Source organism: Cucurbita pepo, chromosome LG16 (genome assembly GCF_002806865.2).
Source record: "Cucurbita pepo subsp. pepo cultivar mu-cu-16 chromosome LG16, ASM280686v2, whole genome shotgun sequence".
Classification (NCBI taxonomy): domain Eukaryota; kingdom Viridiplantae; phylum Streptophyta; class Magnoliopsida; order Cucurbitales; family Cucurbitaceae; genus Cucurbita; species Cucurbita pepo.
In genome coordinates, this window is record NC_036653.1 from 4,359,005 (window position 1) to 4,371,936 (window position 12,932).

The 12,932-nt window shown below is 37.0% G+C and overlaps 3 protein-coding genes across 4 annotated transcripts; 1 reads left to right on the plus strand and 2 right to left on the minus strand.

Annotated features, from left to right (window-relative positions):
- Nucleotides 1–1,147: 1,147 nt before the first annotated feature.
- Nucleotides 1,148–2,890, minus strand: LOC111776691 (RING-H2 finger protein ATL65). Its single transcript, XM_023656005.1, has one exon. The coding sequence runs from the start codon at nt 2,758–2,760 to the stop codon at nt 1,516–1,518; it is 1,245 nt and encodes a 414-aa protein (XP_023511773.1). The 5' UTR covers nt 2,761–2,890; the 3' UTR covers nt 1,148–1,515.
- A 2,029-nt stretch (nt 2,891–4,919) lies between these two features.
- LOC111776741 (mitochondrial import receptor subunit TOM6 homolog) lies at nt 4,920–8,335 on the plus strand. Of its 2 annotated transcripts, none has more exons than XM_023656075.1 (2): nt 4,920–5,179; nt 8,046–8,335. In XM_023656075.1, exon 1 carries the CDS (start codon nt 5,015–5,017, stop codon nt 5,177–5,179), a length of 165 nt encoding a protein of 54 aa, XP_023511843.1. In that variant the 5' UTR covers nt 4,920–5,014; the 3' UTR covers nt 8,046–8,335. The 2 variants fall into 2 exon arrangements, with proteins under 2 accessions (XP_023511843.1, XP_023511844.1); XM_023656076.1 differs by lacking the exon at nt 8,046–8,335 and adding an exon at nt 6,881–6,893.
- A 661-nt stretch (nt 8,336–8,996) lies between these two features.
- LOC111777907 (deSI-like protein At4g17486) lies at nt 8,997–12,504 on the minus strand. The gene is made up of 4 exons (XM_023657640.1): nt 12,119–12,504; nt 10,300–10,553; nt 9,668–9,955; nt 8,997–9,574 (listed from the first exon to the last, which is right to left on the minus strand). The coding sequence occupies exons 2-4, from the start codon at nt 10,508–10,510 to the stop codon at nt 9,336–9,338; spliced, it is 738 nt and encodes a 245-aa protein (XP_023513408.1). The 5' UTR covers nt 10,511–10,553; nt 12,119–12,504; the 3' UTR covers nt 8,997–9,335.
- Between the last annotated feature and the right edge of the window lie 428 nt (nt 12,505–12,932).

The window sequence follows — 12,932 nt, forward strand, 5'->3', positions numbered from 1 at the left end:
TATGCTCGGATAATATCATACCGTGGAGAGTCGCGTTTGTCTAACAATCAGAACACGGTATTTATTTACAAATTTACGGTTTAACCTAAATAAAAAAAAATTAAAATGCATTTCAACCCAACGATATCATATTAACACGTTAATATATGATTTAACATCAAGTAAATATGATTTTTTTTTATTTAAAAATTTATGTGTCACGTAGTTTTCAATTACGTTACATTTTTACCCCCTTGAGTTTAATTTTCGATCGGTTCATAAATTAAAAAAAAAATTATACTCTTACCCCTTAATTTAAATAATTAATTAGTTAAAAAAAACTCGTCATAATTATTTTTTAATTAATTAATTGAAACTTAATCCAAAAACCAAAAGCTCAGTCGACCCAATTCCTAAAATTAAACCAACATTAGTAAAAGATTAAAAAAATTAGAGAATCTAAAATTAGATTGAGAAGGGAAGGCACAGTAACAATAAATAGGTAACAATAATTCAACTACCAAATATTGGTAATTAATAAATGAGGAATCATTAATTATTTCACCTTATAATTTTATATTTAGCAAATAAATTTAATGCTGGATCTTCTTCAATAATATCTAAGGGCCCACCACTAACTAATTTATCCTATTTATATAAAATTTTAAATCTGTGGAAAATATTTATTAAAAATTTTAATCTTTGAAAATTTGTCTCAATTTTGTTTAAATTTAAGAATTTATTGAACATATAATTAAAATGTAATAATAAATTTCATAAACTAAAATTCTAAATTATACATAAATTCAGTCAAAAACACTATTAAAAATATTTTTTTAATTATTTAAAAAATCACGACGTTATGATTAAATCTCATAAAACTCGAATACGGGTTAGATTATAATCTTATGTTTAGATGAGACAAAAAAAAAAANAATTCTAATTTTTAAAAATTAAAATTTAAAATTTCAAAAGTTTGGGATTTAATTGTATGCCTCTTTTAGAATTTAATTATTTTATTAAATATGAAATTAAAATTTTAATGAAAAATGAAAAGAGACAAAGGAGCAGAAGGAAAAGGAAAAATCCTAAATAGGGAGGAGAAGGATGCAAATGGAAAAAAAATAAAAAATAAAAAAATAAAAAAATAAAAAAATGGGGCATTAAATATGAATATGTTAGAGTCGGGATTTAACCTGTTACCGGCAGTGGTTCATCGATTAAAGTTAGAGATAGAGAGAGAGAGGGCTCTCTCGTCAATTTTTCATTAAATGCTCCTCCCCACCTCCCATTAATGACCCCTACAAAATTGCCAGACAGCTCTCATTAAACACCTCCTACCTCCCCTTCTCTCTCTTCCCTTTCTCTCTCTCTCTTCCGTCCACCTCCGCCTTCCGTCGCATCGCTTTTCTTCCTCCGCCCTATCTCCCACCGTCCGTTTTTTCCCTCTCTCTTCCTCATCCTGTCCGCACACGTGTCCTCTCCTATTTTCACATTTTCACATTTTCCCCCTTTTTTTTCTTTTTTTTTTTTCTCTCATCTTCGGTTGAATCTCTCCGGTGATAGTAATGCCTCGGGATCTCCGCATCTCAATCGGCTCGATGAGAACGTTGCTGCTCCTCCGCTGGTTACCGACGATCGGAGAAACATTGGACTTGTCATCGACTTGCTTCGTCTCGATGAACCTCCGCCTACGCCGTTGGAGAATCTCCAGCTTGATTCCGATAGCGGAAAGAATCCTCCTCGTCGTCTGAAGAACGGCGATTTCATTCCTCTGTAGTATCGGAATGAGAATACTCTCGCCTTCGGTAGAGATCCGAACGGCGATGGCCGTTTGCTCCAGAAGCTTCCACGGCGGTACCTCCATGGCGATGCGGTTGCTGGTTCCAGAATCATTCTCTCTGACGCCAAGCTTCGTTCGAATCCGAATGAATACGATCGTTTCAGTAAGAAATCTCGCCCGTTCATTTGATCCTCTAACGAATTACTGTTCCTTGGTTCATCAACGCAAGGCGTGATTTCCGATTCTGTTGCGTGATAAGAATCTCGATTTGGAATAGGACCTTCCGCTAGCGGCTCTAATACGATGCTTTGTAAGATCGTATCGTCGAGGCTTGGCCGGATTCTTGCTGCCATAACTGGCGTGAACGGAGATTCTGGCCTGAAAACCACCGCGCGACAGAGAGGACAGTTCGCGTGTGATCTAAGCCATACGTCTATACAATCAACGTGAAATGCGTGAGAACAAATCGGAAGCGTTCGGACGTAATCGTCGTCTTCAAACTCCAGAAGACAAACGGCGCACTCACGGTCACGGCTGTCACGGCGGCTCTTGGCAGTATAGACGGAGAGTGGAATCGTCTTGATGATGGATTCGTCGAGGCCGTACGGGGAGAACACATGGTAGCCATCCGTATGCTCGAAGAAAGGCGAATCGTAAGGGAGCGAATCCAAGTCGCCGCCGGAGGAGGACGGGAGGTAAGATCGGGCGCGCCGTCGTCTCCGCCGCCACCGCCGCCACCGGCGGCGGTGGCGGCGTATGAGGAGGAGGATTGGAGGGATGACGTGGCGGGAGATGAGGCGAGAGTAAGTGACGATGAGAAAGGCCGTAGCGATGACGACAACCATTGCGATTAGAGGAGGGCTGAAGTCGACTGGGAGCTTTCCCGGCAGTAAGGATGAGGGGGGAGGGAAATTGACGGCGGCGGCGTAGGAGGAGGAGGAGGTGGAAGGGGAAGGAGAAGGAGAAGAAGATGGAGAAGGAGAAGGGGCGGTCGACATGGAAGGTGCTGCAATGGCGGACTGTGAGTTTTGTTACAGAGAGGGATGTGAGAAAAAGGGAGGGTTTAATGGAGGGAAGATGGAAGAGAAGGGGGGTTTATTTGGATCCTTTGACTCGTTGTTAGGTCCTCCATGCGATTTGTCGACGAGGACCTTGGGTGAGTGACACGTCACTGTTCATGAATTTAAGGCCCTCGAGTTTTCATCTTCTGCGGACCATCACATTCCAATCTTCCATGTGTCTATTGCCACGTCACCAACCCTCCTTTCAATATATTATCGAACATAATTCCAACATATCTCAAATTCATTAAATTCCAAACAACCTTCGAAGTATATCCAAGGTATAACTCCGATCACTTAAAGAGATACACTACTTGAATAGGTGTCTAACTAAACTTAGCAACACCACTTCAAACAAAGCATTAACTCGAGCACCAATGCAAAGTCTGACCTATCACGCTAGCTAGCATGTACTAATTCAACGATATTCTCGCATCATAATATAACACAATCGCTCGATATATTACTTAAATCATATTCAATATTATTTATTGATAGGAAGGAAAGTATAAAGATTGAAAAACTATGATGCTACAATGATATCATACAAATCTCATGTGATTAAATATGAAAGGAATATTTAGTTTTTTTTTTTTTTAATTTTAAATAATGAAATAGGATAAAGTTTTTCCTAGTTGAATTAATGGAAAAAAATTGGCTTTCAAAAAGAATGGGAGGTGGAAGACACGTGGCAGAAGTTGATTGGAGAAAGTGGGTAGATGTGGGCACAGAGTAGCAGAAAGTAAAAAGTGGTGGCCCACAGAAGAGGAGAGCAGGGATCTTCCATGAAATTTGATGCCAAAAAGGAAAACCCATTCATACGTAAAACAAAATACAATAATAATAATAATAAATAAATAAATAATTAAAAAGAAAATAAATAATTAAGATAATAACAAAATACAATAATAGTAATAATAAATAAATAAATAAATAAATAATTAAAAAGAAAATAAATAATTAAGATAATAACAAAATATAATAATAATAATAAATAATTAATTAATTAAAAAGAAAATAAATAATTAAGATAATAGAATGGATGTATGAGAACCACTGCACCTAGAGTCCACAGCCACAAAGTCATAAAAAAAAATATAAAAATATAAATTTAATTTTAATAATAAATAAATAAATAAATAAATATAATTTTTTTTGGGTCAAAAGTTGATATTGATGTGAAGGAAACTTTTTACATAATGGAGCACTAAAAATATGTTGGCCAATACAAATTCTCTCTCCATATCATTGAATACTAATAGATATTATAGGAAAAAATGTGTGTTTTTTTAATAATTAATAAAATTTTAAATTATTCATTTTATATCTAAAATTTTAAATTTTAAAAAATAAATATAGTTGTTATTCAATTCTCCCTTAAAATATAAATTTGGTCCCAATAATTTCAAAAAAAATTAAAATTTAAGTGTTTTGGAAGCATGGATAAAACATTACAAATAATTTATATATTTTGATGAGTTTTATCTAATTTTTAAAATAATATATTAAATAAAGAGTTGGATAATGTTTTTTTTTTTTTTACTATTTGCTAGATTTTATTAATTTAAATTTAAATTTAAATTTCAATCGAATTAGATCATAAACTTAATTAAAATTGTAAATTTAATAATTATATATTAAAATTAAGTGATTTATTGGATACAAAAAAATTAATAAATTTATTAAATATAAAAGTGATGTTTGTATTTAATAATTGATCCATCCTTAAAAATTTATTTGATTAAATTAATAAAAATATCTTTAAAATTTCGATTTCTGTTTCAAAATACTCATAAATTTTAAAAGTTTCAATAATAATTATATCGTTAATTTTGGATCAAATAGTTAATATTCTATTTAAAAAAAAATAACTTTCAAAGAGTTTAAAAGATACTCCGTAACTTTCAAATTTTTTTTAAAAACACCCTTAAACTTTCAAAATTTTCATTAATGTCCTTAAATTTAACGTTAAAAAAATATTTAAAAATGTTTTTAAAATATTAACCATTTTTATTATTTTAAAGATTTAAGGATATTATTAGGAGTATTTTTTTAAATAAAAATTTATGAATATTTTTATGTAAAAATATATGGTTGGGATCGGCCTTAAACCCACCCCAACTCGAAAATCCCAAATCAGAGTTCTAGGGTTTTATCGTAGACTTTCGATCATTCCTCTGTTCGGCGAAAAATGTTTCCAGGAATGTTTATGCGTAAGCCTGACAAGGCTGCTGCACTCAAGCAGCTCCGATCACACGTTGCTATGTTCGGCGTATGGGTTGCTGTAATTCGAGTCACCCCCTATGTTCTTCACTACCTTTCCGACGAGAAAGAAGAACTCAAGCTCGACTTTTAGGTTATTCTCTAATAAGCTATTTCAACTCAATTGTGTGGATTCTTCTTGTGGGGGTTTGGATTAATGTTTTCACTTTTGATAAATGACGCGATTTTATCCCATCCGAATTTCGACCTCTAGTTTATTTCCTGATCTATTTAGTCTATGTGTATCATCCTTGGAAGTTTGTTCGAATTGGGAAATGGATCTGTTCTTGTTCCGTTGCGGGTTTAGATGAGCTCTCTGCTTCATGTTTATACTCTCGTTGTGAATTATCTTGAATTTTACGTTATTCGATTCCACTGCAATTCACCAATCGAGGAGCGGTTGATTTTGTTAAATTAGCTGCTTAGCAGCTCCTGTTATGTTAATTTGTTCTCAGTAAATTGCAATTTTTTCATGGCCATGACTGCAGTCATTGGAACAGATAAGTGATCCTGCTGCATTGTTCATGTTTAAATTGCATTTAGTCGACAAACCGAATTTCTGTCTCTCGCTTGGTCTCTCTCAAAATCCTTCTCAAAGGGTCAGGCACTAAAACCCTGAGCCATTAGTGGATACCCTCATACCCTACATCGACATATAATTTTACAGATATTCTGATGAAATTGGTGTTTGAAGAAGATTTCATACTTGATTCTTGTTCATTGCATCAGAAGTTGTCTGATGAAATGACAGTTTCATAGACAATAGGATACCTGAATGCAATGAGGTTAGAAAATTTTTAGATGGGTATGCAAGGGAATACGAAATTGCATTGCATTTGACAATATGTTCTTAGGAGGGTCCCTTGACTGCTATGAGGTGGGAGCTGGGAAATTTAATAACTCTTAAGTTGGTAGGTTTTCTGCTTGAAAATGAAACGAAATTATATATAATTGATGTTATCTTCTGATTAGTAGGAAAAGAACCGCCTCTTTACTTCACTCCAGTATAATATATTTCAGGTTTCAGTGGTTCCTTTTTAAAGGTGATACTTATTTGATATGAATTCAACTGCTGACCCTTTGCATGTACCCGATTCATTGAATTAGTTTTGATCAAGCTAATTCTGGAGTGAATTGTCTTGGTATCTAAGAGTGACCATCATAGATTCCAAGTTCGATCTAAGAGTCATTCATCTTCTAACCAGCTCTTGGTTGGAATCAATCCGTTAAGTTAGCTTTCTCTGTGAACGTTTTACAAGGATTCTAGAAGGACCTCTAGCTTTACAAATTCCAGCATTGTAGGCGCTTATCATGATTTCTTGTAATGAATTTATGATTGTTTCATCTGTAGAATATTCGTGCCTGTTATTCCCCTGCATAAAAGAAAACATGCTTTTGGTTGCTCTGTGGTTATGAAACCTTGTTCAAGGTTAATCTTAAAGGCAAGCCTAAGCTTATTAGTAATTTTCTTGACTACTCTCTTCTGTTCCTCCTGTTCCCTCCATTTTTTTTTTTAATCTGATCAACTCTAACTTATTTTCTGCATAATTACCAATGAGTTTGCCAAAGTATATTTTGGGGTTAGCTTTGTTTATCTGTATTGCGGGTATACATCTCACTGTTTGACTATAAATTGAGGTTAATTTTGTTACTTTCTATGTCGTTTATGTAGCTCACTCAGCTTCCTTCTATTTCTGGTTTTTGATGACCTTAATGTTTGCGCTACAAGGCTGTGTGTATTTCCATTTAGTTTTGGACCAATCACTAAACCTTTGCTCCTTCATTCTTTATGCAGTTTTTGACTGAAGCATGGGGTTAGGCTTTTCAAATCACAACTTTTTTCTTCTTCTACTGATCCCATGAGGAACAAAAGGAAGGAGTCTCTTCATCTTTTTCATTATTTTTCATTTTTACCTATTGAATCATAGGCCTATGGTTAATATGGCGTGTGAGACTTGAAACCATTCCATTAAATCACAAGTTGGCTAGGGGCAGATAATGCAGGTTGCATTATAGGTAGTTGGTAGACTATGTTAATGTGAGATGCAGATGACACTGTCCTTCTATGCAGCCAAAGTTATTGCCTCAATTATTATTATAACTTTGTTCCCATGTTGAACTCCCTATGAGTATAATGAATTCCCCCTGGCCAGAGTTAGTGAGATCACATTAATATATCCTTCAATTAGCTTTATAGAGTTAGCTCTAACTTATTGATGTCACGTATAAGGGTACACTTTCAAACCTTGAGATTTATGAAGTTTTAAGATAGGGATGCTTTTAGTTTGGAGGTTTGACGAGTTCCAAAGGTGCAACAGGCCAAACTCATTGTCAGCAGATATTGTCCTATTTGGGTTTTCCCCTCAAAAATTTTAAAACACTTCTGTTAGGAAGAGGTTTCCACACCCTACCCTACATTCTTCTCCCCAACTGATGTGGGATCTCACAATCCACTCCTCTTTGGGGCCAGCGTCTTTGTTGTCATTCGCTCCCTTCAATCAATGTGGGACCCCCCAATCTACCCCCTTCGGGGCCAAACGTCTTCGTTGTTATTCGTTCTCTTCTCCAATCAATGTGGGACCCCCCAATCCACCCTTTGGGGCCAAACGTCCTTGTCGGCACACCGCCTCGTGTCTACTCCCTTCGAGGCTCAGCCTCCGATGTTTGGTTCTAATACCATTTGTAATAGTCCAAATCCACCGTCAGATATTGTCCTCTTGCCTTCCCTTTCGGGATTCCCCTCAAGGTTTTTAAAACACCTCTCCTATGGAGAGGTTTTCTCACCTTATAAAGAATGTTTCGTTCTCCTCTCCAATCGATGTGAGATCTCACAGATTGACCTCGAACTCATTTGATCATTAGTTAACTACTATAAAATGATGTATTAGTTTAAATGTTTGATTGTGCTTGTGATTTATTAATTGAATATGATTATTCCAAACCCGTTATCAATTTCATAGAAGTTGATGCAATCAGCAAGATGGTAGATCTGGAAAAGACAAAAGGGAGTAGAGGATGCTCAAAAAACAGGTATTTGTGTGATTATAAAGTGATTGTAGGGCATATGCCCTTATTAATGTAGATTGTAGGGTATATGATGTCACGAGTTCCCAATAATTCAGAGCGTCACTGTAGGGCAGATGTTGCCCCTAAGTTCCTGTATGCAATTTAAGACTGTTTCTGCAGGGGACATCATGTCCATGCTTCAATTAAATCTTCTTGGCACCATATTGTTTGGCTTCATTTCACACATCAATGATTCTTATTTTCCACAGTATATGGACAAAGAATGTCTTTAACACCAACAAGAATACAAAAATGAGTAAAAACTTACCATTTTACTGCTTTCAGTATTATTTTCCTTAATTCTTAATTTTGTTTCTGATAGGTCAAAATCGAAAGACTCGGGATTCTATTAGACATAAAATAGATATGTTAATTTCAAGCATATATGGAACCTAATTAACTTGATTCGGGTCCTATTTTTAAAAATTTTAAATACATACGAAAAAGTTTAAGAGTTTATTAGACATTTCAAAAGTTCAAAGGCGAGTTAAAATTTATAAAACGTCTCCCGTTTTTATCATAAAATCACAAATAAGTTGCATGTAAGTTATGGGATCGTCCTTGCATGGACTCCAAATTTGGACCAAAATCAAATTTAAACGGAACGTTTGTAATTTAGAATCTTTATGTATTTTTTCAAGAATAACTCATCTAGACGTTAAGTACAACTCAACTAGACGTGTATCATCGACCCAGTTGAATAATCTACACCTTTAAAAGTAGCTTGAATTAATTATATCAATTTATTTATGGGAAAGAAGTGAGCATAGAATATTAGTGGGAATAAAATCATGTTCTAAATAAAGTTGTAATGACTAATAAATTATGAGTTGGAGTTGTCAAAGAGATCTTGGACAGTTATAATGATCTACTTTCCACTTCAACCAAAAAGCAAAACATCATTCCTTTTGAATTTCAAGCCAGATTTGATCAAGAAGATCCACAATAAATACAAACAGTTTCGAAAATTCGAGTCGATCCAACTCACATACCCTTACGAGTCGTTCGATCATCTCTATAAAGAGCATAGCCATGGAAATATCATGAATGAATTATACCCCAAGTCAATGATCAGAAACAAAGCTCATACCGGTTAGCTCCCATGGCTATTATCTCGAGAGCTGGAAGAAGAAACTTGTCAGCTAGCTCGGATCGTCGGGGTAGGTAGGTCGGTCGTCTTCTCCTTACTTGAATGACCAACTTTTGGATCTTTTCAGCTCCCATGGAGGTAGGCAGCCTTTATAATGAGAGTGTAGAAACAGTGAAGATATTGAAACTTCCTTCTGATTCATGGAGATCGAGGATAAGCAACCGAACCCGCTTCTTAGCCGTTTCTTTTCGCTGTCTTGTCCTTCGAAGCTCGGGTCGTGTTCCATCGTTGTTGCCTTAAGTGCCTTGGGGAGTATGCAGTTGCATTTTGAACCTGCATAATCAAAGGGTGTCCTGTTTTAACATCACATAGGATCGAGCATGAAATGACAAGCATTTCGAGCAAGCGAGACGAGGATCCGTGTACCTATCCTTGCAAGCCGATTAATCCATTTCGGTATGCGTTTTCCGGTTAGTTTTCTGCATATATCCTCACAGAAATGGTTGCAATTCTTCACGATCAAGTGATATGAATTGCCGTGATAGTTTGCAGCTTGACGTTCCATGAAGTCTCTAACTTGGATTGGGTCCAAGCAAGTCGTACCGATATAAATTGACTTCCTAAACTTGAAGCCGGGGCATGTTCGAGGTTCGACCTCAAAGATGCCACTTGTCGGGTAGTCGTGGGCTCCGAAGGCATATTCGATGCCGTAAACTGAAAACACAGATAAGAACATCCTTAAATGATCTACAAATGAAAAACACGAACAGTCCAAAGAGAATTATTTGTAAAAGCTCGAGCTGAGTTTGGCAACAGCTTTCTTAGCATGGCTAAACATAACAAACATGATATTAAGAACATCGACAAGATCAACTTAATTGCAACGAACGACGGCCGTAAACACGCTTTGTGAGATCCCACATCGGTTCGAGAGGGGAACAAAACATTCTTTATAAGGGTGTGGAAACCTCTCCCGAGCAGACACGTTTTAAAAACCTTGAGAGAAAGTTCGAAAGGGAAAGCCCAAAGAAGACCATATGATTGAGAAATAATCTAACCTTCGATACCAGAGTGAAATATACCGAGGCCAGCCCAATAGACGTAGCCATTTGCAGGTGTTAAGTCATACACGTTGAGATAGACGGGCGCTTCGCCTGGAGTACCGGCAGAGGTCTTCACCTTCTCCAACAAGCACAAATCGTTGGCTGGTTTACCTCGAAAGTGAAGAGACTTGATGCAATGCCATCCGTTCTCCGATCGAGCTTTCATGGTTGACGGTGAAAGCAGGAATCAATTGGCAGGTAGGCTCAGCCTGTAACGTTTGGAAACAAAAGTACACATTTACTTCATTAAGCTATAATGAAAAGCCAGAGGATTCACTCTGAAGTAGCATGTTTACATTGAGTTTGTTTCCGATCAAAGTACGAAATCGTGACAATGTAGACTAGTTTGTTGACCAAAAACTCGTCTCTACATTCTTAAAACAAGAACAAGAACAAGAACCGACTCCTCGGACAGCACAAGTGGTTCGTGTTCCTCTTGACAAGTCCCCAAGGACCTAGTAAATCAAGGGACTCTAAGAACTATCAAGCGGAAACGAGTAGAATCGTACTTCTCGTAGTTTGTCAAATTCCAACCACATCAATCGACCAAAAACTTGTCTCTACATTCTTAAAACAAGAACAAGAACCAACACCTCGGACAGGACAAGTCGTTCGTGTTCCTCTTGACAAGTCCCCAACGACCTAGTAAATCAAGGGACTCCAAGAACTATCAAGCAGAAACGAGTAGAATCGTACTTCTCCTCGTAGTTTGTCAAATTTCAACTGCATGAATCAACAAAGACTTGTCTCTACATTCTTTAAACAAGAACAAGAACCAACACCCCGGACAGGACAAGTCGTTCGTGTTCATCTTGACAAGTCCCCAAGGACCTAGTAAATCAAGGTGAGTAGAATCGTACTTCTCCTCGTAGTTTGTCAAATTCCAACCGCATCAATCAAGTTACTTATGTCTACATTCTTAAAACAAGAACAAGAACCAAAACCTCGGACAGCACAAGTCGTTCGTGTTCCTCTTGACAAGTCCCCAACGACCTAGTAAATCAAGGGACTCCAAGAACTATCGAGCGGAAACGAGTAGAATCGTCCATCTCCTTCTCCCTAATCTTTCATAAGGCTAGCATTAAGACTTTCTTGGGATCTAATCAAGTCTCTAGCTCTCTATGTTCCCCCATCCCATCAATCAAGTAGAAGTTCTATCTAGGACATATCAATGTCTCTATAAATCCAAGAAAACAGGAGCAAATCCAGCAAAACAGATCCCCTCCAGTTACAAGCATGCTTGGATCTTTCCTAATGGAGCCTTCAATGAACTCCTCCCATAAGATTCCTTACACAGTTCCACAAGCAAAGGTAGGCCAAATAAGTGAACAGTGTATGAACAATGCATTTTCAATCTCAACATTCTAACTGCTAAAGAATGCTGAATGTAAGTTCAAACAAAGAACAATTCATCATGAAATGAATCATAGTTTAGGCATAATAATCCCAAATCCAACTAGATTATATCAAGATCCAAGATCAGCGAAGAAATTGACAGCCAAACAATAAGAAATCAAATGGTGGGTGGGCATTAGATTAGCTTCATATGTCCTTAAAACAGCAAGAAGAAGCACAAAAGCCAGAACCCATGTGGAAAAACGAGATAATTAACGCATAAACTCAACAGAGGAAGCTAGATCAGATTCAGAAGAGACCCAGAAAGCAAAATGGCGAAAGAAACCAAGAAATACAGAAAAATTAGGGGAAAATAAGAGAACCCTTTTGGGGAATGGATGAAATAATCGAAACCCATTTGTGTGGAAGTGCGACGAACCTTTTTGGAAGGGGAAAAAGAGCCATCAGAGAAGGAAAATGGAGCAGGGAGAGAGAAGCAGGGCAGTGGCAGCCATTTTGAGAGCTCGAAAGGGGCTGGGGGAGCGTGTGGGTGACTGGAAGAGCAGAGAAGAGAAGAAGGGGGGGTAGCAGAAACGAGTGTCCTTTTCGAAAGTGGGTATTAAAGAAAGGGGAAAATGAGAGGCGATTTGAGAGGAAATTTGGAAGGAGCTAACAGTCAATGGTGTTGGTGTTGGTGTTGTTGAATTCGATGAAGCTCGTGGACAGCTTGAATCGCATAGTTTTTGGGAGATTTTAAATGGAAGGTTGCCATTTTCATGGAGCTCACTTTCTCTACTCTCCCAGCTTGGTCCCTGGCTGTCACTTTCAGCTTCCCTTACTCTCTTTTTATGAATAATGATGAGTTAAAAGGAATCTCTTTCTTCATAACTTGGTTCTATTGTGGTTTTGGGTTCTTGTCTTCGTAACTTGGTTCAGATCGGNGGTACAAGAGTTAATTGCATATAATTCTTTACGTAATTGGCATTTTTCGTGCAAGTGTGGAGTACTTCACTCTAGATGGTGAAAGTTAGAGGTCGTGCACCAGCTTCCGTCTTGTTAACTGGCATATTCGTGCAACAGTGGAGTGCTGCACCCTAGATGGTGAGAGTTAGAAGTCGTCCAACTGCTTTGGCTTGTTAACTGTAATTGATATATATATATATATTATACGTAATTGGCATATTCGTGCAACAGTGGAGTGTTGCATTCTAGATAGTGAGAGTTAGAGGTGGCGTAGCAGTTTCCAGCTTGTT

What these genes read in the sequence shown, in the direction of transcription:
- LOC111776691 (XM_023656005.1), bottom strand. Translation starts at nt 2,760, where the DNA reads ATGTCGACCGCCCCTTCTCCTTCTCCATCTTCTTCTCCTTCTCCTTCC.
- LOC111776741 (XM_023656075.1), top strand. Translation starts at nt 5,015, where the DNA reads ATGTTTCCAGGAATGTTTATGCGTAAGCCTGACAAGGCTGCTGCACTC.
- LOC111777907 (XM_023657640.1), bottom strand. Translation starts at nt 10,510, where the DNA reads ATGAAAGCTCGATCGGAGAACGGATGGCATTGCATCAAGTCTCTTCAC. An exon ending in ATTTCACTCTGGTATCGAAG is followed by an intron (nt 9,956 to 10,299) that starts GTTAGATTATTT and finishes CTGTGTTTTCAG; the next exon opens with TTTACGGCATCGAATATGCC. An exon ending in TAATCGGCTTGCAAGGATAG is followed by an intron (nt 9,575 to 9,667) that starts GTACACGGATCC and finishes TTGATTATGCAG; the next exon opens with GTTCAAAATGCAACTGCATA.